The sequence below is a fragment of the Chenopodium album genome, chromosome 22 (assembly GCF_948465745.1).
Source record: "Chenopodium album chromosome 22, dcCheAlbu1.1, whole genome shotgun sequence".
NCBI lineage: Eukaryota > Viridiplantae > Streptophyta > Magnoliopsida > Caryophyllales > Amaranthaceae > Chenopodium > Chenopodium album.
In genome coordinates this window covers 39,941,147-39,964,766 of record NC_137855.1, presented here as the reverse complement: position 1 = coordinate 39,964,766, position 23,620 = coordinate 39,941,147, and the positions used below count along the sequence as shown (strand labels likewise).

Genomic DNA, 23,620 nt, shown 5'->3' with positions numbered 1-23,620 from the left:
TTATCCATGTACAATCAAACAAAAAAAACAGAGGTTTCTCAATTTAAATGTTTTTTATTAAATGAAAAACAAGACCACACAAATTGTGATTAATTTATTATACAAGAATGAAACAACAATATAATCACATAAAAATTTAAAAATATGTAGTTGAGTAGAGCTCCCAAAATCAGCAAGAAATTAGGGACTTATCCAAATCTAAGCGACTGAAGCTTCTTTACTATTTTAGCATCAAGTTGGAAAGACCTAGCAAGAACACCAACATCAATAGATGGCTTAGAACCAAACATAGCAGCAGCAATAGTGACTGCACCCGGGTTTTGGCTGCTGAAAGAAGAAAGGGCAACTGCCGGTGTTTTTCCAAGATTCGCCTCAAAATGAATTAGCCCTTGTGGGAAAACATATATGTCTCCTTTGTGAAGCACCTTGGCGAATACTTTGTTGTCGCCATTGGCAAGGTTAGAGGTTACGAAACCAGCATAGATTGTTCCTTCAAGAACAGTGATTAGCTCGGTAGCACGAGGATGTGTGTGAGGAGTGTTTACACCGAATGGTGCAAAATCAATCCTAGCAATTGACACACCAAGTGTGTTAAGCCCTGGAATGGTAGCTGCAGTGACTCGCGTAACATTTGAACCAACTTGGTTGTTTGTGTTTCTTCTCTTGTCAATCCCTTTAAAGTAGAAATCCTCTGGCTCTACTTTCATGGGATTCTTACAATACAATCCATTCACAAACACTGCATGTTAACATAACAAGATCAAACCATTATTAGTACGTACTTTTAGTATATATGACTTGATCCCATTGCTAATAAACTTTTTTTGACACAACATTATATTACTAATAAATTTGATATCTAATCCACAAATTTTTGTATATATGCGGCTGGCCACATGGTACTGCAGGAGTTATTTGTTGGTGTTATTTGTATTCAGGGGTTACTTGTATGGGTGTTACTGGTTTTGGTTAGGGGTTACTAATAGGGTGTTACTGGTTTGGTCTAGGGTTAATTGTAGGGGTTACTCAAAATACAAGTAACCCATACAACTAACCCCAGAATACAAGTAACCCTACAAATAACCCCAGAATACAAGTAACCCTACCGCACCATGTGACCAGCCGCACTGAAAAACCACTACATATTGATATTTGATAGAATTTACAATAGATATTCTGCTACACAAAGATATATTGTGTGAATTATCTTTTGAGATTTTCTAACGTGATTAGGACATATCTTTGTAACCCGAGATTTCCTTCCAGTATTATACTTATATCAAGCTAATTAACGTATAATATATGTAAATATAAACAAAGATAGAGTTAGAAAATTACATCCATCAATGGGGTTATTAACCCCAACGCAAAAATCTTGAAGCTGAGTTGGATCAGTAGCATAAGCAACATAGTTAGCAACTGTTAGAAGACAGAGGCATGCTATAATTTTACTAGGTGACATAATTATCTTTCTTTGATTTGATCAAGACTTTAAATTATGAGATGATTAGATTGTGATGGTCTTAGCATGGCAAATGATACGTCCTTTTATAGCAGAAATAATCAAATTTTAAATCTAATATAATTACTAACTTTCAACTTGTTTAATTGTTAATGTATATTTAAGTTTGTCGAAATTCGGGAGTAACATGATATATTAATTTATAGAGGTAGCTGATGGCTATTAAGTCTTTTTGGATTTTCTTGTTCATGATAATTGAGAGAAAATTAATTAATAATACGTATGATTTGTCTAATATGGTGTGCTGGTTAAGCAAGTACGTATGAGTTGTCTAATATAATAGTACGTATGATTTGTTCATGATAATTGAGAGATAATTAATTAATAATACGTATGATAGATTTGTCTAATATGATGGGTATACCAATTAAAAAAAAATGTGATGGGTATACAATTTTTCATTTTGTTTATAAGGCATTAGGCATTAGCTATTTAACGCGCCTTACAAGATTCAATCATAAATAATTTGTGTATAGTTTAAACTACAATCCGATGTTAAACAAATTATTTTGAGAAGGCCTGCGCGCCATACAAGGTATGCAAAGACCGCGATTTAGACATGGAAAAACAACAATACGTAATATTTAAGAAATCTGAAGAAAAATACTCTAAACCTTTAAACTAAGAGGTGTGGTCTTCCAGGTTTTCTTCCCTTGGGATTTTTGGTAAGCCAAAAACTGATATCTTTGCATTATAATCCTGGTTGATCACAAGGAGGAGAACCAGAAAAGTTACATACTTATACCATAAATTTTGCATACATTTCAACTAGTTTTTTTCATTAGATGATATCATAATGATCTTCACACTATATAACTACAATACAGAATCCAAACTGTTATATTATCATACTTTAATTACAATAAGAGGTTTTCTGTATTGCAAATGCCAATTTTTATCTTGAATACTGTCATCATATTCCTTGACTACCACAAGAATTTTCGAGGTGGAAGAAGATGATGATGGAGCAAGAACCGCCTCTTTCATAAAGCCCTTAGCTTGTACACTTGTGCATCAGAGAGACGCCTCTTCGAGCTGAAGTTCTTGGTGGCCTCTTTAAGCTCATTGTATTTGAATACCCTCAGGCTACTGCTGGAATCTCCTACCTCACACTCTGGTGCTTTCCGCTCCAATTCTTTTCTTTTTAAAGCACCATACAAACAAGACAACATGATGTTACACAAAACAAGAAGAATGAATCACTACTGAAATAAAGTGAAGCAAAGGAAATGAATTACTATTGAATATTGGCAAGCAATCGAGCATATAAACAGGCAATGCTCGACTGCTCGTACAAACGGCTCAGTCCTAGGCCTCCTGGCATAGTTATACTGGTGCAAAAGTCTGCTATACTTTCCCTATAACTAGAACTTTTTTTCTGCAAAAAATTATTATCAAGCAACAATGATTCAATAGATGTATTGAAGTATGCAAGAGTCAAAGAATATAAATGATTTCTTCTTTATTTCCACTTTCATTACACTAACAATGATTTGAAACATAATGCTGTAAAGCTCAAACCATCTGTTTCTAGCAAAAACCATGGTCTGAGATAATTCTTCATTAATATCACAAGAAAGCAAAACACAAAGCTGAGGTCTTATCAGCCATACCTAAAGTAATGGCTTTTCGACAAATCTTAAAGCTTCTATCAAGACAAAGATTACATCTATGACTTTCTGTCATTCTGTGCTATTCTGTCACGGCACTTGAACCACTTAAGAGCATCAAATATTTCTTCTCCCGACTTCTTGGTTAAACCCGGGAACTGATGATAGCCATGTAGATATTCCTTGAGCTTCCAACATGAGAGAAAATTATAAGCAAAAAATCCACTTCCGCAGTGAGTAATCTTACTGTTTGTTGATGCATTTCATTATAGTAATGATCCCTTATGAAACTACCTTTAATCTGATGCTTTAAAATATTTATGATTCTGAACGTTTCAGGACCAATTATCGAACCACCTATGTACAACCATGGGATACTTATTAAGCTACTACTTTGAATCACCATAGCTATTAGGTGCTGCTTTCAGCAGTTGAGCAAACTCAGATGCTACCTCCTGCATAGACGGACGGTTTGCACTCTTTGCAGGCCGCACACTGAGGCAATTGCTAGTATATTGAGCTACCTTCATAGCTACTTCAAGCGTACATTGTCCCTTCAAACACGGGTCAATAATTTTCTCGAGTTGTGCCTTGTTGGAGACTGAGAGCTGCTCGATCCAATACTCCCAATTTGTATCTTTAGCACGATGAATGCCTATTAGCATCATATATAATAGCACCCCAAAACTATACACAACGCTATGATTTGTTCTCCAGCCTGCTGCAGTTTTACAATCAGACAAATTACATAAGTTTAGTAAGTACAAGGAAATACGAAACGAATTAGGAAATGCAAAGACTGCGATTTACACATTGAAAAACAATACTTACTATTTAAGAAATCTGGAAAAAAATACTCTGGACCTTTAAAATAAGAAATGTGGTTTTCCGAGTTTTCTTCCCTTCTAGGTAAGCCAAAGACTGATATCTTTGCATTATAATCCTGGACGATCACAACGAGAAGAACCAGGAAAGTTACATATTATACCATAAAGTTTGCATACATTTTCAACTTATTTTTATCATTAGATGATATCATAATGATCTTCACACTATATTGACTATAACCACAATACAGAATCCAAACTGGTATATTATCATACTTTAATTTTTTTGTACCTGATCAAGAAGTATTCTTGAGGGCCTAAAGAAGTCGTACACCCATGGTATGTCGGAAAAACTATTCAAAAAGGCTAGGCCTTGAGCTACACCCAAAGCTATGTTCATCCGCTGATCCCAACTAAGTGTACCTGCAGAGGAATTAAAATCCAAATTTATTAGCTGGACGACATTGATCAGCATGCCTTGTAATAAGAAACGTTGGGAGTAACATATTTTGGGTGTACAGAATGCCATAAATTGATGTACACGAAATTTGATCAAACTCTTCGGCACCAACACCCTAAAACTTTACTAATAAGCATAGTAATACTTCGTAATATTTCAACTGCTTACCATTGATCAAATGATTATCAAGCTCCCTTTGGGCATATATTCAGACACTAAGAAGAGTTGTTGTTGCTTTGTCCAGCAATATCCTAATAGGCGAACCAAGTTTGGGTGAGAAAGTTTTCCCAAGAAGTTCAGTTCATCCTACATTATGTACAGAAGAAATCGAAAAAACAATTAGATTGATCAAATCTACTCATTCCATTCATCCAAAAATGTAGCAACAATCTGAAAATTACAATAAGAGGTTTTCTGTATTGCTAAATAATTACCTGCCAATTTTTATCTTGAATACTATCAACATATTCCTTGATAACCACAAAGATTTTCGAGGTGGAAGAAGATGATGACGGAGCAAGAACTACCTTGTTCATAAAGCCCTTGTACACTTGTCTATCAGAGAGACGCCTCTTCCAGCTGAAGTTCTTGGTGGCCTCTTTAAGCTCATTGTATCGGAATACCCTCAAGCTACTGCTGGAATTTCCCATCTCACTATCTGGTGCTTTCTGCTCCAATTCTTTTCTTTTTAAAACACCATACAAACAAGACAACATGATGTTACACAAAACAAGAAGAAGAATGAATCACTACTGAAATAAAGTGAAGCAAAGGAGATGAAGTTGAGAAGCTTACAATGAAGTATAGAATTATATATAGTACTAGAAATAATGAGCAGTAAAACATACTCATACTTGCAATCTCAGAATACAATGCGCTCTGATAGCAAAAGAGATGGACATAATTATTTGAAGCTACTTTAGGAAAGTAGAAATAGACATCAAACCATACAGTCATAAAGATGGACTTCCATTTAAGGAAATATTCAGTTTACTATGGTCACAATCAGTGACTAGTGTTAATTAGAAGAATTGAATAAAGGGTCATATTAGTTGACTGATTTTTCCCTGATTGAGTAACTTCAGTTTAGAAGTAAACCATAGATAGACTCAATGACTTGATTATTTTGGCTACCTTGATGAATTTGACCTGATTTATTTGTAAGCATGAACTTTCTTCGTACCTTCAAATTCTTAGCAATAAATGAACACACTTTCTTGCAGTCTCAGGGTACAATGCACTCTGATAGCAAAAGAGAGAATGGAACAGAAGTAAGATGAATTCTTTCAAGCTATTTTAGGAAAGTAGTAATAGACATTTAACCATACAGTCATGAAGATGAATTTCCATTTAAGGAAATATTCACTTTACTATGGTCACAATCTGTGACTAGTGTTAATTAGAAGACTTGACAACGCGTCATATTGGACTGTTGGTTGACCGATTTTCCCCTAATTGAGTACATCTAGTTCAGGAGTAAAACACAGATAGACATCAATGTCTTGATTATTTTGGCTAACCTAGTTGAATTTGACCTGATTTATTAGTGTCTGCATGAACTTTCTTCGTATCTTCGAATCACTTTATCAAAATGATGCTTATAATAATAAAAACAATAACTAAATACTCTATAAGAACCACAACTTTTATTAAATTGTGAATTTTCTAGCATATACAGAGCACATATTTTTTTTGGCAATTCCAGTAAAGAGACCACAATGTATGATCAATTTTCCCTTGTCAAGAATATTTTGGAGGGGTTTTAGATATCTACAAGTCAAAAGTAGAATTACAATCAAATTACAATTGACAAGTACACAACTAGTGGTGTTAACAATATCAAATTCGTTTAATTTGATTTGGGAATATCAAAAGACCTTTACAAATTTTGTCATGCAAAGATTGAGAAACATGTAGAAACAACATAAATCAATTTCTACATACTCGAGATCAGGGATTAAAAAAAAAAAAAAACGTGTTGTGGAGATCTGAGTCTTCTGGTCTCAACTTTCCTAAGTCAAAAACTGATAACCTTGGAGTGTAATTTGGGGCTTGATCAAAGAGTGAGAACTAATAAGTCAGCCACGGATTATTTGAAATATGCCAATAATTCTCGAGTTAGACAGGTTGAACAAAAGGTTTGATCAGTCAATACACAAAATATACTCTTTCAAACTGTCATTTATTCCTTAAGATAATTTCCAGCAATATTACTATAAAAGCTTAAACATATGCACAATATTTTTTTTTACCTTATCAGAAGTACATTTGAAGACCTGGTCCAGCAAAGTTTTGTGTGAACTTCCTAAGTAAATAAAAAAAAGAAGAGCCTTCAGCTGCTCTCAAACCTTCGCTTCAGCGTTTCAACTAAGTCCATCTCCAGAGGAATACCCTGAAAATATCAAGGGAGCATTGATCAAAAAAATTATGTGCATGAATTATGATAGTGTAATAAACTGATAATTTAATCAACTGGTTAAATAAATTGATTACTTTTGAACAGATTATTCAAGCTTCCTTTGAGTCTTTGACCATATATTCACACACTAGAAAAAGTTTCTCACCTGCCCAGCATATCCTAAGTAGCCAACCAGGATAGGGTGTGACAATCTTCCCAATAAATTTAGTTCAGATTACATCTTTGGAAGCAGAAACCAATGTGAGGAAATATTGTCATTCCAAGTTGAGACTTGAGAGAGAGGAGATGAGCACAAGTGATCAGGAGTATCAACAGTCCATTATACAAGATACTCGAATTAACACAAATTATCTTATGACAATTTCAATCCTTTTTTTTTTTAATTTTTTTTTTTTATCAAGTAGCTTAACTGAAATAAACAGCAAACATCAGTAATAATCTAAGAGGTTCAATCAATAGCATTCACAACCACCCAACTACAGTTAAGGCATATCCTAAACCGCCACCATTGCATATCAGGACAGTAACAATGGATTAAAATGCACTAATTATGTTGGTTTCCCCCCCCCCCCCCCAACATTATACTAACGAACAATATTACTCCAATCCATTGTTTGGAAACCTTTCTAACCAGCCTATCACCAACATAACACAGACGGTGCCACTGCTAAGGGCTATTTTCACAGGCATTACAGATACAACTTTTTATTGGGGGTGCCTAATCGAGCTGCAGGCTACTCTGGTCTACTTTAATATTCAAGATGTTTATAACATTTTGTTCTTACTCTCAAAAATATGATTCAAAAGGGCAATATGACTAATTACCTGCCATAGTTTTATGTAAGTATTTCGTGATACACCTTGATTGCCACAAGGTTCGAATCAGACAAGGACAAAGACAAAGATGATACACTCTTTTATAAACCCCTTGAACACCCTTGTAAAGAAGCCACTTAGAAATGAAGTTGTTTAAAGCCCATACTGAAAAATCTTCAAGCCACCCTCATATCCAGCTTTTTCTTCAACTTCTTTGGATTCAAAAGGACATCACAAAATGAAAACATGGTGAGAGATTCTGAAAAACAGGGTTAAAACAGAGAGAAAATGAACTCCACATAATATCCTGAAAGAATGGGTGTGGTAGAAAGTCGGAGAGAATGTCTGTGCAGATCAATCAGTGAAAACCTGAATAATGTTTTAATCAATGAAAAGCACAGATACCATGAGTAAATCAGTGATTTTCTACTCTCTTTGTCAAAATAACATCCAAAAACATCTATAAAAATGCCAATGTGATTGTCTGTGAGTGGATTTGAAAGTTTAATCAGTGAGGTTTTTATACCTACAGACTTCAGCACCTGTATTTTTTGGCCGAATTTGTGCACAGAAGATGCTAGTTTTTTGATGATCACTAACTTGTTAGGGAATATCCAAATGTTTCTATGTATACTCCAAAGTTAATTAAAATTCTAATGTCAGTGGACTCGAGAACTGAAATTCATATGAAATGTCTATCATTCCTCTGATACCTTTTGCATCTGAACCTATGCATAACACATTCATTTGTAATTTGTTAGCAGAGGGATGCCAGATGCAGTGTCACTTGAGGCGCTGAGGGGGAGGGAAGCTGAAATAGATGCTCCATAAATAACACAGAATTGAAAAACAAACTTTGATAATATATTGCTCATTCATCAATCTAACCAGTGTAAAAAATAAAATAAAATAAAAATACATCAATAAGCCCTACAAGTATCAAACTAAATCTGACAATAATAGCAAGCAATCTAGCATAAAAACAGGCAATGCTCTCATTAACAGCTCAGCCCTGGCATAGTTATTGATAGTTATATTGTCCAGAAGTCTGATATACTTTCCTTATAACCAGGACTGTTTCTCATTATTAAGAAGCAATGATTCAAGAGGTATTAGAGTATGCAGGAGTCAAAGAATATAAACGATTGTATTCCCACTTCTTATATTAATATACAGGAAAGGAAAACAAGGGCACTACCCAATGCTTTCTTCTTCATTTCCTCTTCCATTACATAACCCCCTAGCAAGAACCAGCTCTGAGCTATTTCTTCTAATATCACAAGAAAGTAAGAACAAATCTGGGGTCTTATCTGCCATTACCTAAAGTATTGGCTTTTTCAACAATCTTAAATCTTCTATCAAGACAGAGACTGTACCTTCATGACTCATGACTTTATGTGCCCATTATGTCTACTGCATAAAGTAGGCACTTGAACCACTTAAGAGCATCAAATATTACTGATCCCAACCTCTTGGTTGGACACAAATACCAATAGCCATTAAGATATACCTCGAGCTTCAAAAATGATAGATCATCTTTAGCAGATAACTCTCTTTCGCAGAGAGTTTCTGCTCTTTCTGATTGTTGATGCATTTCCATTTAGTACTGCGTCCTTTTGAATCATCTGTGATCCACATATCTTGTGAGCTCAACCCAAAAGAGCAGAAACTATGCTTGTGCAGCTCATTGCAGAGAACCCAACTCCAACAACCATTTAGTTCAGCATACCAATTTGAGAAGGCATGCTACACTTTTTCATAACTGAATCACTAATCTTCCCACCTCTCCTGTCCGTACAACAATCATAGTACCAAAACAAAATTGCAAACCATGTCACTAGTGAGGTTTCTCTGAACCCTACAACATCCATGGCACCACTCTTCATCCATCAGTGAATATAAAAGTATGTAAAGCTGAAAGCCTGAAACAAAATCTTCAGTCTTTACTACTAAAAGCTAAACCTTAGTGAATAATCACATTGTGTATTCGAATGGAACTTCCACTCAAAACTCAATCAAAGATTACAAGGCGAAAATTTTAATTTTGATTCTTGCATCAAAAGTAAGGCTACCATTAATCAACATAATCATCATGTTTATATGGGAAAAAAACAGAACTAGTAAATTAAGCAAAAGGCACTCTGCCTCATTTTTTCTTCTCACCAAAGCCATGCTTCTTCCTAAGATGCTCCCTAACAAAATCGCTTCGAGCTTTCGTTCGAGCTTGCTGCGGAGCAACATTCTTGTAAGAATAATGTACACCAACAACAAATAATGAAATACCACCAAGAAAGCATCCCATAGTCACTGCCAGCTTTCCAGGTGTTGAAGGATAACACATCACCATCTCTACTCCTTTTTTAGTTCATTCACCCCCAAAATTATTGCAGCAACTACAATAGAAAAGAAAAAAGAGATCAATATCATTCTTTACAGCCAACAATAAGCATTTTATGAATCTATCCAAATAAATATAGAGGTATAGTGCATAATATTGGAAAATGAACTATCTTTACAAATTACAACAAACATTAATCAAATTATTCAGCAAAATGGAGTAATAATTTTGATGAAAATGTGATTCTACAGGTTTTCAATTCGGGTATCTCAGAAAAATATCATTGAAGAGTCAAATGGGTACATAAATCAAATTACAATGATTCATTTTGTCATTTTATCAAACAGGTGGTATGCATTATGCAATACCCATGAAGTTGAACTTTCTTACAGCAAAGCTAAAAACTTTATACTGCAAAACGTTGATAAACACAAAATTACAACTCGAAAAGTTGTAGTTCCACCATTAAGTGATGTAAATGAGCAAGAAATTGAATTAAATTTTGAATAGTTTGAGTTGGGGGATAAAGAAACTACCTGTAAAACTCTGTGAATTGATCTTGATAGATTGAATGAGAAGGCAGGGGAAGCTCAAGTAAAATTGCTGAAGTCTGACTTTGAAAGTTTGAAGTGATTGCTAATTAATTCAGAAGAAAGTTTAGGTTACAAATCCAAAAGATGATCAAATTTGATTTGCTAATTAATTAGAAAGAGCATCTCAAGATTCTCAACAATATAGTCAATTTACACCACTATCTTAGTTTGATTTTTAGAAGGTTAGTGTAGATTTGTGAATGAATCTCTTTTTGATCGCGGTAAGTTAAATCATTTTAAATTGACGCTTAATTTCAATTCAGTTCAATTAAGTTCAGCTTTAATCAATTCAGCTCTCAATTTCATTCTCTCATAAAATATTCAGTTCAACTCTATTTAGTTCAGCTCCAATCTAATCAGTTCAGCTCCAATCAGTTCAACTCTATTTAGTTCAACTCCAATCAGTTCAGTTCAGCTTCAATCAGTTGAGAGTTCAGTTCAGCTCAATAAATGCGAACATGCCCTTAATGTCCTTAATCATATTGAAGCACGTTTTTAACTTTTATTATTTTCTTTTACCGCCGACTTCGATTACAAGTACATGTTTTAACTTAATTCTAGGTCAAACAATAGGCATGCTAATTGATATTATATTGTTAAATGTAGCTAGTGAACTGTTTTTAAAAGGTAGTATCATTGTAAGATGTTTTATTTACTATAGAATTCAAATTAATTAAATAGTCAAAAAATGAAATCAATCTCATGGTAAGATGTTTTATTTACAACTCTGCCTCAATGAAGAGATAGCTTACAGAATATATATACAAATTGAATATTAATTTGAAGGTAACAACTTCCTTTAACCTAAGCACCTAGTAGCAAAATTCCGAATTTTCTTCAACTTAAGCCTGTCATCGAATGTCTCTTGGTGTCAATTCCGCTATCTCCTTAACCACTTGAGCTTTGTCGGCCTCAAATTGTTGATCCTCTGCTAACAATGAAACGAGTAATTTCAAAGTTCAAGTTGAAAACGATACATGAACTGGCGAACTGCTTAAATGTGTTATAAAGATTACCTTTATCCAACTTAAAGTTACTAAATAATCGAAGAAGCTTGCTTCTGTTAGCTATCAATATGGTTGCGATATCAGGAGGCTTGTTTTTGTTAGCTGCAAATAACTGTCATATACAAGTACAATAAATTAACATCTAATTTTATTGCTTATTGTAATAGATAAGGGCACTATGATCCTTAATTACGCCTTACATTCTTAAGCTTAATATAACTTAAATCAACAATATATTCCCATATACCTTAAAGACATGAAATGCTTCCAGTTGTATGGGCTTGCTTGATTCCTATAACAAAACAATATATTTACTCGGTTAGCTAAATTTACTTTTTGAATCATGATATTAATCGTGAAAACAACAAGAAAATAATAGTTAATTTTATGAAAATGAAATTACATACTCTGAGAAGATTCATAAGAATCATCAGATTTTCTTTTGAGCTCACATATCGCACCATTATAGAAGAATTTGAACGATCAAGCAATATATCTCCCAAAAGCTAGAAATAAAATAAATGATGAGAGGTTTTATACAAAATACAAAAGTTATACATTTACCAATCTACCAAAAACGAATAAGAAATGATGAGAATTATATAACATAATGATTTACCTTAACAGATTGACGCCTTGTAATATAGGTTGGGGATTGCAGCAACTTATTGTTGAATTCTCTGAAAAACTATAGCACAGATGAAATTTAATATTATTATCCATTAAGATAAATGTATGTTGTCATATAAATGTAACTTATAAGCAACTTACCCAATCATAGTTATTAGACAAAAATTCTGAGACCGTGGCTTTGTGTCTTGTTAATAGCTCCTGCAATTACCACAAAGAAAGAAAATAATTTTTTGAGCAATTCAAAATACATTATAAATAAAGAAGTTTATTCATTACCAGTGAAAAAACTATAACAAATTTGTATCAATTTAGATATTCATATAGCTTGTGAGTTAACATTTTCATTTGGATCATCTAACATGCTAAAATGTTCGAGTATTCTTGTAGTTTATAAAATTTCGATTTTATGCTATTTCAATAGTGTGCAAATGATAAGTAGACAGAGGAAGATATAAGACCTTGAAAGTTGCAGCTGCATCTGATGAAATATCAAAATCTGGAAGTTGTATGTAATCAAAAAACTTGCACAAGTGCGTTTCAAGCACATATCTATGAGCAGATGAAACAATAACATTACTTTCTTCTTCTTCTTTTTTTAATCAGGAATACTTTCAATCGTTTATCACGAAATAGAATAAGAACTGAAGCATGATATTTGATCACTTACTTGGCAATGCTTTGATGACGAATACATTCCCTCAACATATTACCATAATGCAAAGCTAGTAAATGGTCTTCATACCTTATGACAGAATTCAACTCTTAAGCAATCCATCAACTCTTAAACATAATAAGAGAAAATTAGGATAACATGGTTGTTTTACGTACCCTGATACCAATTCATCAATAAGATCAATGTTGGCTTCCAAGTAATCACACGCAATTAGACGTGAATGAACCTGCTGTCTTTGCAGATTTGCAACTACTTGAGTAGAATCTTTTCGGGCCTAAGAGATATCATCTTTTTTAATAATAAGCAACATCAGGAAAACAGGATTTTGGCCAATATTAACAATTACAAGTTGAAATTCTTGAAAATTCATAAAAGCAAACCATTTATGTCAGTAAAGGATTTAGATATGACTAGTAATTATTATTTCAGCATATGATATAACTTCAAACAAAGATAAACAATTTCGAAACTCTATAGCTCACCTCCAAGTCAAGTTTCCGAAGACAAAATATAAGGAGACGAAGAGTATCTTCTCTGAAGAATTCTTGTGTTACTTGTGCACAAGATTCTGGGACAGGTTCGGCTTCACTCGTGCCATAAAGGATAGATTTTACATCCGCAATGAGTTCACCTAGTTCTTCCTTCTGAATACGAAATCAGATCACAATTCAGTTTTATTCAAACACATAAATCAGTTCTGGAAAGAGTATATAATCAAATTCCATAATGTACTTTATGTTCTTTATCTATTCATCATACATCCGCAATGAGTCTACCTAACTCGACGAAATCAACCATAATTCAATAATACTCATCTGCCAAAGCATATGTATATATCAGTTCTGAAAGGAGTATATAAGCTAAATCATCAGTTTCCTACACTTCTATAAAACTGTACTTTCTGTTCTTCATCTATATACATCAGTAATGAGTTCACTTAACTCGACGAATTCAATCATAATTCGACAAAATCAATCATCAAAGCACATAATCAGTTCTGGAAAGAGTATATAAGTTAAATCATCAGTTTCCTATATTTCATAAGTTCTTTATCCATTCATCATACATCTGCAATGAGTTCACCTAATTCGACGAAATCAACCATAATTCAGTTTTATTTATCATCAAAGCACATTAATCAGTTCTAGAAAGAGTATATATGAGTGAAATCACTAGTTCCCTACACTATAATAAAAATGTACTTCATGTTCTTCATCTATACATCATACCAATACTAATATAAGGCCTTGAATATCAAAATATTTATTCCAAACAGAGTAAAAATTAAAAACAGAATCCAAAATTAATCAAAATATATAATTTCATCCCATTAATTTTGGTACATATTCTTGAGATAAAATATCACACAAAACCAAATTGACTTTCTCACATTACACAAAATATACAAAATTAATAATAGAGAATCATAAAAATCAAACCTTTTCTAATCATTATTCACCAAGATCACATTTTTCTTTCCTTCATTGCCATAATATCAAATTTTAAAAACCACAACTCATCAAATTAAAAACCCCACTACCAAATTGATGTTCCAAACACAACAAAATTCAAACCCCATAAAAATAGATGGAAAAACAAAATTAAAATTGAAATAAAATAAAATTAAAATTAAAAAAAACAAACCCAATTAGTTGCTTGATCAACATTGGTATTATCATTGATAAGAATCAATAATTCTCGAGCACGGCGCACTTTATCAACCGGGGTTCGATTCTTCTTCTTCTTGGACTTCGACTTGAGTTTGTGCTTCAATTTCATGAGATTTTTCAACTTTTTCCACAAATTAACCATTGTAACTCTATCAAAAAAACAAGCTTTTTTTTGGGGGGGTCAAAAATAAATTAAAGAATAAGGAATAAAACTCAAATTTTGTGCAAATTCATACACAAAAAAAGAGTGACAAATTGATGGGTATGTATAATTTACAGGTAAAAGTTAGGTAGCATTAGAAAGAGAAGAAGAAATATATTGTTTGCTAATTGCTATAATGACATTTTTAATGATTTACCTAAGAATTTTGATATGGGTTTTTCTGTGTTTTTTTGTTTTTTTTTTTCTCGATTTTTGATGATGATGATCTTATTTGTTTTCTGTTATTGGGTGTAGATTTTTGAGGGGAGAAAGAAAGGGCAAAAGACAATTATCATGTGAATTTGGAATTTTGATTTAATCAAGATAATAATGAAACAAAAAATAAAGAATAGAATTTGAAATAAAAAATTGAATGCAATGTTTGATTGAGTGGATGGTGATGACCGAATCAGATTTTATAATTTGACTACGTAGGTAGAATCATATCATAAGTTAAAGTTTATCAATTTTGGCAAGAGTGCTTATGTTTTTAATTTGTTAATCTGTAGGCGGTTGAGTATATCGGTCAAATTTAATAAGCGTATCAAGAAGCATAAATATAAACGTTTTAAGGGTGTGTTTTATTTACGTTAAAAAGGGTAAGTTTTAGATTTTCAAAAAATAAGTATTGGATTAATCCAATCTAGTAATTAGAGTTGATAAAGTCCAATCAGGTGTAAACATAAGGTAAATTTCAGAGCTCATTTAGCTAAAATTAGATCTAATAAATTAAGTTAGGGTGAAATTACCATATCCTAAATCCTAATGGATAACGTCATTAATTGCAAACTAATTTAAAATCTTTCTTTAAAATAAAAACTAATTTAAAATCTAACTCGAGTTATGTCACAAATCAATATATGGTTATACTCTCCCTCGACACAAGCAAACCACGGAAGAAACGATAAGTTATCTAATCTTGACAAGTATATTTTGATCAAATCTACTATTGAGATTATTCATATGAAGAAACAACTACTTCTAAATTCTAATGGTGCTAATTAATTAAAAGTTAGCATTATAGCAGACAATTGTCATGTGTTTGGAAGTTGGAATTTTTAATTTGAAACAGTATTACAAATTGTTATTTTTATTAAATGGGTATGTTGGGTGAACCATGACATAAAGGACTTTATCAATGAAAAAGACCGGAGCTTTGTTTTTCTTATAAGCCCATAAATCTCATTAAAGTACCATGTTTTTTTTTTTTTGTTTTTTTTTTTTTTTTTGGCACAAAAGTACCATGATTTTGCACTATACTTTTTTATCAAACGTTTTTTCCTACCAAGACCAAGGCATATACGAAGTATATTTTTTTGATAATTTTATTTTTTAGGGAAATATTAATAATAGTAATTAAAATTTTAGGGAAAAAAAAAAGGTGCTGCACATGTACTAAAAATTACGGGTGAAACAATTAAAGTGTTTTTTTTAGTTCCTTATAAAATCGAAATCTCTTATGGGTTAACCCAATTCATGAAAATCCCACAATTTAATCATAGATATCAGTCATCCCATTACCTCATAGTTATGAGATACTCGTACAATCTTTAATTAGGGTGATTAAAGCCTTTAGTTGGGAATTCTCGTAGAAGTTAATTATTGACTACTTCGTATTTGTTTACTTTTAGACTACAAGTCGCAATTGGATTTGATTGGAATAACACTATACTAAGTAAAGGCAGGTTTGACTGTTCGACCATTCATAATTTCATAATTGAGTGATTTTGCATTTGACAATCTTGTACTCCATAGCAGAGACTAGAGATAGTTGTTACATACTTCCTTTGTCCCTTAAAATTAAAGTATGCTAAACTCGATTAAGAGTCCCTTTTGCTTTCTCGATTTTGGAGATCTTGCATATCTAAACAACTAACCACTTCTTAAAACTCATAAAGTTCATCAACCAATGTCATATGACTCATACCTGTATCTCGTAGATAAGATGGTCCAACAAGTAAGTTAGCTGTGTAGTCTCAATTATATCATATGGGGTTAATATTGGCTAGTTGCTGTTAGGTTGGAAACTTATAACAATTACGAAACTAATCACAACAAAACTTTGCTTCTAAAGTCCAAGAATATCATGTGAGACTCAGTTTTCCAGTAACATCACTCCCACATACATAAATCTATCCTTAGATTGTTTTCGGGTACACCTATAGCAAGTACACTAGTCATCAAGTATACATTTATACATACTACAAAGCCTAACAAAATTACTATTCAGCAGGTAAAGAAGTTTCTGATTCTTAAAAAGAACAGTAATTTCATCAAGAAAATAGATGAGCAACAAACTGTTGTGCTTTACATGCTGTCAATAGACATTCAGATCTATTTCCACTAATATGCTGCAGTCCAAAATCAAGCCTACTCTATGCCCTACCAAGAAAAAAGGGAAAAAAATTATGAACTAAATTCAGTATTCAGATATAGATATGTAACAACCCCACTGAAATTTCATTTTCATCTTCTTAAAATGAAACTGAAACTACCCCTCCTGAAGCCCACCTTATCTTTATTTGCATGGAGCAGCTTGCAGAATAATACCTGTAAGAAAATTCATCACCTTACAAAGTGTTTCAGTGTGGCCACCATCGGACGAATTCGCTCCAAACTTCTTCACAAGATTAACCAGGAAGACTCTAGAATGCATTATAATGTTTGCATCATAGGTCGCTGTATTCACTGTCTGCCACACACTGAAACTTTAGAACCCATATAAAAAGGACTTCAGATGTGCTTTTCACATTGCTAAAGATATTCACTGTACGGTCTAGATTCGACATGTTATATAAGGTACAAGACATGAGAATACTTGTGTGCCCCGTTCAAAAGTTCATATCATGCTCGTGTTATTCCTGGCATCTTAGATGATCAATGCAAGCAGAAATAAACTTCCCAGTAACAAAAGTCAAAGTTTCAAAGACGAGGAGAAATCACTGAGAAACAAACCTCGAGGTAATTGACATTCATTCAAGTGGATCATCCACCATATTGATATTATAACTGTACATAGACTACCATAAATTTAACGTATACAAATGTTAGGGACAAAGTATACAAAGGCCTACCTGCAACCAGAGGTGAAATTGGTAATATGAATGGAGTACAAACTGGTCATATTATGTTACTCCTAAAGTCCTAAACTACCTTGCATAGAACTGCCTAAGGAAGAACACACAGAAAAACAACTCAATCCGTTAGAAAAATTCAAGAAGCCGCATTCTTGACTCGTCAGCCACCATTTCCAAAATTCTTCAAACCTGAATATATTCCTTTAAAATCCATCCTAACACCTAGATATAGCATACAGAAATTCACATCTAAGGCCTTAAAGGAAACTCCAAATCCATTATGGCAGACCATTCATATTTTCTTAGCTATGCAGAAAGAATTGTGATACCAATATACAGAGCTTCAGCAACCAATGCTTTTCATGATTTTTTTAAGCTCTCTAACAACTTCAGCTGGATTAGCAGAAGATCCAGAGAGATTAATGGCATGGTAATCCAAACCTTTCCACTGAGAGATCAATTGGAAATGGGGGCGCCGAAACTGGCTGCTAATAATTTCAAGAATCACAGTTTGTGGTAATGCTGATACTACGTGAGTTAGACCTGCCCCATGAGCTCCAATAATTACTGATGCATCCTCAATAGCTCGGATTTGCTCTCTCATAGACATGTGAGCAAACAACCCATTGACGAGGTTTACATTACATCGAGTATAATTAGAAGCCCATGCTTTCAATGAATCAAACACTTCTTGTTCATTGCTGAGCCTGGATTCAACTTTACCACCATGACGTGGATGCGCCAAATAATCTTCACGTCGAACGAAAAGTACATTATGTTCTGAGGATGACTTCGGTCTTTGGGGGATTTCCACAGGAAAGTCAAAAGCTGCCTTTATCATCTCCCCAAATTCTGATAGTCGTGCAGTTTTGCGATCATCAGGGTGTGCCCACAGGGATTTTGCAGAAGCCCCACGGCAATCAATATGCTGACTCAGACCTTTGAACCAGGCTGTTTCGTACCCTAAAGGTACAAAAACAGCATGACGAAAGCACACTGGACCAGTAAAGTTTTTAGCAAATCTAATACTTGAGAAAAGTGCTTCCCATGTTTCTTCCAATTGTGTCTGGAAAAAAAAAAAAAAAAAAAAAAAAAAAAGATGCGTTTAAACTTAGTCGGCTTTTGAAATGTCAAGCTTCATATGGAAGCAATGCAGAACCAAGTCCTCAGCTAGAAGACAAATGTAGACAAGAAAACTTATGTCTCTAGGCTTTATTCTAGTCAAGAGATTACAATTCTTAATCAAGACTATGATGAATGATATGGTTATCCATTTTTGAAACAAATACTTTCCATTAGATTTACAGGTTTAACAAATCCAACTCAAGAAATGCTAAAAGGGAGGAACATCATGTAATCTAGTATCTTTGAGGAAGATGGAAAATTAGTAGAGGTAAATGTGACTCAGAAAGTGCCATAAATAAAGGAGAGTAGGCAAAGAGAAAGGCGTCCAGAAAATTGAAGAGATCACATTAGCTTTGTCTAGCTCTTGGGACTATTGGGAGTGAATCAGGCCACTGGAGAGCTTGATAACTACCCTTTATTTTCTGTAATTTAATTATTGCCGATCAAAATCGGTATTTCCTTCCTTTTATGTAAAATTCAAAACTTGTTCCTGGGTTGGTTTATCAAGAAGCTATTATAGTAAAAACAGTGTGGGACATGACACACAACTGTGTGCTGTTAGCCGTGGCTTGGTGTCCATCATATGACCATGCACATGTATCCTGAGCACATGACTGCGAGTCATGGCACACAATCGTGTGCTGCTGTGCTGCAAGATTTTCTATGTTCAATGTTTTGCTTAGTTGGAAATTATTTATTCCAGATTATTTAGTATTCTTGTATGCATAATTTCATCATAATTTTTAAACTGTTTGATGAAGATTAATATCAGTATAATAGATTCCTAATGCTTGTTGTATTCTTGATCTAGATTAGGATGAGTCTAGAATATGTCCTATTTGGAGTAGGAGCAGAATCTATGCTCTTTATAGAGCGGGCATGGGTCATTATTCAAATGTAACCCAGAGTCTAAATATCTTGGGAGAGATAACAAACATTCTTTCAGATCTGAGTAGAGAAAGGGAGTTTAACAATACAATATACAGAATATTGTGCGGCTGAGTGATCACTGATACGAGTGATAACCATTGGATAAGAGATATTTGGTGGTTTCCACTACTTGGTTAGTGATGGGTGATCTCCACTTACATTGAGTTGGCCTATATTATGTGACTTTTGATCTGTTTCATGACTTGGCTTGTTGCTTATTCTTGAATTTAAATTTAACCATTGATCATGATTCATGACTTGTGAATCATGACCGAGAACATAAGAAAAAAAAAACACACGTCTCGCTATTCTCAGTCTATGCTCTTAAAGATACCAGCTTTCCATTCAAGCTTCTCTAATGAAAGGTACAGTGACAGGGAAACAACAAGCTCACAGTTTCTATATCCATATACCTACATAGCATGCCAAGTAAAAATGATACAGGTGGGAAAATGAAAAGTAATAAGACCCGCTTACCTTGCTGTGGCCATCAACAAAAACCACATGCGGCCGTGTTGGCAACCCAGTTACTCTAGAGCTAACGTATGCACTATACCAATCAGTATATGTGTGAAAAACATTTGCATACTCAAACCGCGTCAGCAATAACGTTGGCTCCTCAATCCACTGCAAGCACAATATATTGTGTCACATGACAAAAGGTAAGGAAAGGTAAAAACCAAAATACAATAAATAAAGTAGGAAGAGTTTTAGATCACAGTTTGAACATTGAAGTGATTAGTTTCACAGCACTCTACTAACTAATAGAATTCATCACGTCTCTTCAGACAACATCCCTTTTTTACACTAAAGTGTGGCTTATACCAGTCCCTTCCATTTCACCATTTTTCTTGACGAAGATTGCAATTTTTGTATAGAAGAGAAGTTTATAGAAAGGGCCATGATTTCAAAGTTCTACAGATGAATATGAGGGTGAATCAGCATTTCTAACTGTCCTTGTATATAATTTAGCTCTCACTTAGACACTTACAAAGTTACAAGTATATAAATGAAGCATAATTGAGAGAGAAAAGGTTTTTCTCTCATAAATGGAAAATAGATTTAGGGTTCATTCCCATTCCTCAATCTTCCAAAAGTTCCAATCTTACTTGGTAATAAATAAAACAAAGTCAGAAAGATCATAAAGAGCTCATCAACCACAGTGGACCTTTGTCTCCCTCTCTTTCATTTTTTCACTTAGTCCCTATATAGAAGGCTTCTCTTCCCCGCCCCCAAAGTGGCACTTCTCAGCAAGTAATTCTTTAGAATACGCACATTTAATCACTGATTGAGTTCCCTACTTTGTATTAAAACTAAACTGAGAAACGCAAGGTTCACATTAATGAGACATCAACACTTCATTTACACAATAACCCCATGCCACATACAACCTTAATTCCGAATCAATTTGCAAAACCTAGTAATCACTAATCAGGGCACTAAATCCTAAGATGAGGGATCAGACACATGTCTGCGTGTAAGGCTCCATCATTCTCCACACCTTATTTTCTTCGTTTCAGGCAAATTAAGTCCATGGCTGATTAGGGCTACCATGATCAATTCAAAACTAAGCTCCAATGCCTCCAACACATGTATGACTAAGGATTTATTCACCTCAGTACCTCACCTTTTTTTTCAATAATTTTCAAGTAAAATTAAGTCTATGGCTGAAAGGCTATCATGATCAATTCAAAACTAATCTCGGATAAGTGCCAATAAGTCCAGATAATCGAAATTCAGGTAATTAGACACTCTAAATTGGAAACTTTTCCATGGATTTGATGTGAATTGAATTGTAAACCCGCTCATACCCATGTTGGGGCATCGACAATCGGACAAGGCACTCAAGAGCATAACTTCAATTCACACTCAAACTACATTACATTAGTATTGAACCTGTAAGCATAATTTCATTCAATATCAACTACTATAGACCAAATCAACCATAACCATAGTATATTGAATTCTACAACATCAATATCAAATCAACAACAATAATAATATAAAATCTAGCATAAACATAACAGTATATATATCTCTAAAAATAGAAAAAAGTATAGTATAGTTAGAAACCCTAACCTGAGAACACTGAAAATCATCTTCATCCTCAACCAACTCCATAGTCTGAAACAACTCTCTCATAGTATGCTTCATAATCTCACCTTCATCAACAAACTCATCAAGAAACTCCTTCGAAACCGCCTTACCCCGTTTCTTCCCCTTCCCAACCCCGTTTCGCCGCAATCGAAACGCCCCATCTTCAAACACAGGAAGCTCCTCTTCATCCGACCTACCAATCACCTCCTCAATCACTTCCCCACCAACCGACATCCGGATCTTACCCGGATCCATCCTAACCCGGCCACCCTCACAAACGGAGCTCCGAAGAGTCCCACTAAAATGGCACCGAAACCACGAAGAATTCGACGACCCAATTCGAGGAAGAACAGTAGAAGTCCTCGAAAACCCATTCCCAAAATACCCTTCACAGGAATCAGGAGAAGAAGAAGGAGGGGACCAGGGGAGGTAAGAGGGGAGAATTGGCCAGGGTTTAGCGAGGGGTGAGGAGAGAGAAAGTGGTGGGGGTTGGTCGGAGAGAGTGAGGCGAAGATGGCGGGAGTTGTAATGGTGGAAGGAGAGAGAAGGAGGGTAGTGATGGAAGTAGTAAGTGAAGAAGATGAAGTTGAAGAAGAAGAGGAGGAGGATAGTAATGGAGGTTTTGTTGGTGAGGAGGAGTTTGCGAGTGAAGTAGTTGTGATGGGGTGAGTGGGGTTTTGGTGAACCCGCCATTGAAGGGGAGGAGAGAGAAAGTGGTGAAGAAGATGGTGAGAATTTTGATGGAAGAAGGGTAGTTGGCCTAGTTGCTAGATTTGCGCCATTGACGACTTTGACGTGTGTTTTGGGAATGTGGAGTTTGGTGTATTTTTCTTTTTTTTGTGTCTTGTAATGGAATTTGGACGTTACTCCCTCCGTGTTTTTTTAAGTGATACATATTGACCGGCACATAGTTTTTAGGCAATTTAATTAATTTAAATAAAATAAGAGGTAAGTGGGATAGTGGAGTATTAAAAAATTGTTAATAGTCTATTAAAAAGTAATGAATGTGAGAAGAAAGATATAATAAAAAAGTAGTAGTGGATTTGGGTGGGAACCAAGAGAGAAGAGGTAGAGACATAATTTTTTAATGTATTGTTTTGCCAAAAAAGGAAATATATCACTTAAAAAAACACGGCCGGAAATGAAAAATGTATCACTTAAAAAAAAACACGGAGGGAGTATGAGTGTGGATTTAGAAACGTATTTACTTGGATTTGGAGATGGAATTTGTAATTATTATTATTATGATTACCCCTCCGTCTCTTTATTAATGCCCACTTTCTTTGTATTATGTGAGAAAGTGGCCATTATTAAAGAGACGGAAGGTGTATTATATCTCAAAAATTGACAAAGTCATAAAACTTATAAGAAATTAGTGGGAAGGCAAAATACAATCTGGGCCCCTACTCCTCTAGATATAGCAAATAATATCATAATGAAGATATGAGCTACAGCACGTGCCCCAATGTCCTAAGTCTTCGAGAAATTCTGGATTCGTTTCAGCAGTGCAACAGCCTCATTTTCTAACTCCCCAAGAGAAGAGAAAAAGAAAGGAAGGACGCCATATCCAATTGCTCGACAACTCAATTCGTACTTGATTCATTTCCAATTGGCTGCATCA

At 34.2% G+C, this 23,620-nt stretch overlaps 4 protein-coding genes and 1 long non-coding RNA gene across 5 annotated transcripts; all 5 read right to left on the bottom strand.

The window, feature by feature from the left end:
- Nucleotides 1–188: 188 nt before the first annotated feature.
- On the bottom strand, nt 189–1,462 carry LOC145603437 (germin-like protein). Its single transcript, XM_081659346.1, has 2 exons — nt 1,339–1,462; nt 189–739 (listed from the first exon to the last, which is right to left on the bottom strand). The coding sequence occupies exons 1-2, from the start codon at nt 1,460–1,462 to the stop codon at nt 189–191; spliced, it is 675 nt and encodes a 224-aa protein (XP_081515472.1).
- Nucleotides 1,463–3,521: 2,059 nt separating this feature from the next.
- LOC145604444 (putative serine/threonine-protein kinase PIX13) lies at nt 3,522–4,488 on the bottom strand. The gene is made up of 4 exons (XM_081660335.1): nt 4,479–4,488; nt 4,252–4,382; nt 3,964–4,075; nt 3,522–3,853 (listed from the first exon to the last, which is right to left on the bottom strand). The coding sequence occupies exons 1-4, from the start codon at nt 4,486–4,488 to the stop codon at nt 3,522–3,524; spliced, it is 585 nt and encodes a 194-aa protein (XP_081516461.1).
- Nucleotides 4,489–8,782: 4,294 nt separating this feature from the next.
- Nucleotides 8,783–10,666, bottom strand: LOC145606153 (uncharacterized). The gene is made up of 2 exons (XR_014105223.1): nt 10,529–10,666; nt 8,783–10,047 (listed from the first exon to the last, which is right to left on the bottom strand). It is a non-coding gene; the product is annotated as an uncharacterized LOC145606153 (long non-coding RNA).
- Nucleotides 10,667–11,285: 619 nt separating this feature from the next.
- LOC145604877 (putative MO25-like protein At5g47540) lies at nt 11,286–15,231 on the bottom strand. Its single transcript, XM_081660860.1, has 11 exons — nt 14,543–15,231; nt 13,381–13,542; nt 13,054–13,172; nt 12,893–12,967; nt 12,684–12,774; nt 12,364–12,423; nt 12,212–12,280; nt 12,000–12,098; nt 11,840–11,884; nt 11,602–11,704; nt 11,286–11,513 (listed from the first exon to the last, which is right to left on the bottom strand). Exons 1-11 carry the CDS (start codon nt 14,708–14,710, stop codon nt 11,437–11,439), a joined length of 1,068 nt encoding a protein of 355 aa, XP_081516986.1. The 5' UTR covers nt 14,711–15,231; the 3' UTR covers nt 11,286–11,436.
- Nucleotides 15,232–17,713: 2,482 nt separating this feature from the next.
- Nucleotides 17,714–22,798, bottom strand: LOC145605524 (beta-1,2-xylosyltransferase-like). Its single transcript, XM_081661593.1, has 3 exons — nt 21,982–22,798; nt 20,380–20,529; nt 17,714–18,913 (listed from the first exon to the last, which is right to left on the bottom strand). Exons 1-3 carry the CDS (start codon nt 22,690–22,692, stop codon nt 18,191–18,193), a joined length of 1,584 nt encoding a protein of 527 aa, XP_081517719.1. The 5' UTR covers nt 22,693–22,798; the 3' UTR covers nt 17,714–18,190.
- Nucleotides 22,799–23,620: the final 822 nt, after the last annotated feature.

Bases quoted from the DNA above. Each gene is read 5' to 3' on its own strand.
- LOC145604877 (XM_081660860.1), bottom strand. From the start codon at position 14,710: ATGGTTAATTTGTGGAAAAAGTTGAAAAATCTCATGAAATTGAAGCAC. The intron at 12,424-12,683 runs GTCTTATATCTT...TGGTAATTGCAG, and splicing joins ATGCAGCTGCAACTTTCAAG to GAGCTATTAACAAGACACAA. The intron at 11,885-11,999 runs GTATGTAATTTC...GTTTTGTTATAG, and splicing joins TTCTTATGAATCTTCTCAGA to GAATCAAGCAAGCCCATACA.
- LOC145603437 (XM_081659346.1), bottom strand. From the start codon at position 1,462: ATGTCACCTAGTAAAATTATAGCATGCCTCTGTCTTCTAACAGTTGCT. The intron at 740-1,338 runs GTAATTTTCTAA...GTTAACATGCAG, and splicing joins TAATAACCCCATTGATGGAT to TGTTTGTGAATGGATTGTAT.
- LOC145605524 (XM_081661593.1), bottom strand. From the start codon at position 22,692: ATGGCGGGTTCACCAAAACCCCACTCACCCCATCACAACTACTTCACT. The intron at 20,530-21,981 runs GTTAGGGTTTCT...TTGTGCTTGCAG, and splicing joins ATGATTTTCAGTGTTCTCAG to TGGATTGAGGAGCCAACGTT. The intron at 18,914-20,379 runs GTAAGCGGGTCT...TTTTTTTTCCAG, and splicing joins TTGTTGATGGCCACAGCAAG to ACACAATTGGAAGAAACATG.
- LOC145604444 (XM_081660335.1), bottom strand. The intron at 4,076-4,251 runs GTACAAAAAAAT...GTGATCGTCCAG, and splicing joins CAAGAATACTTCTTGATCAG to GATTATAATGCAAAGATATC. The intron at 3,854-3,963 runs GTAAGTATTGTT...GTAAAACTGCAG, and splicing joins TTTTCCAGATTTCTTAAATA to CAGGCTGGAGAACAAATCAT.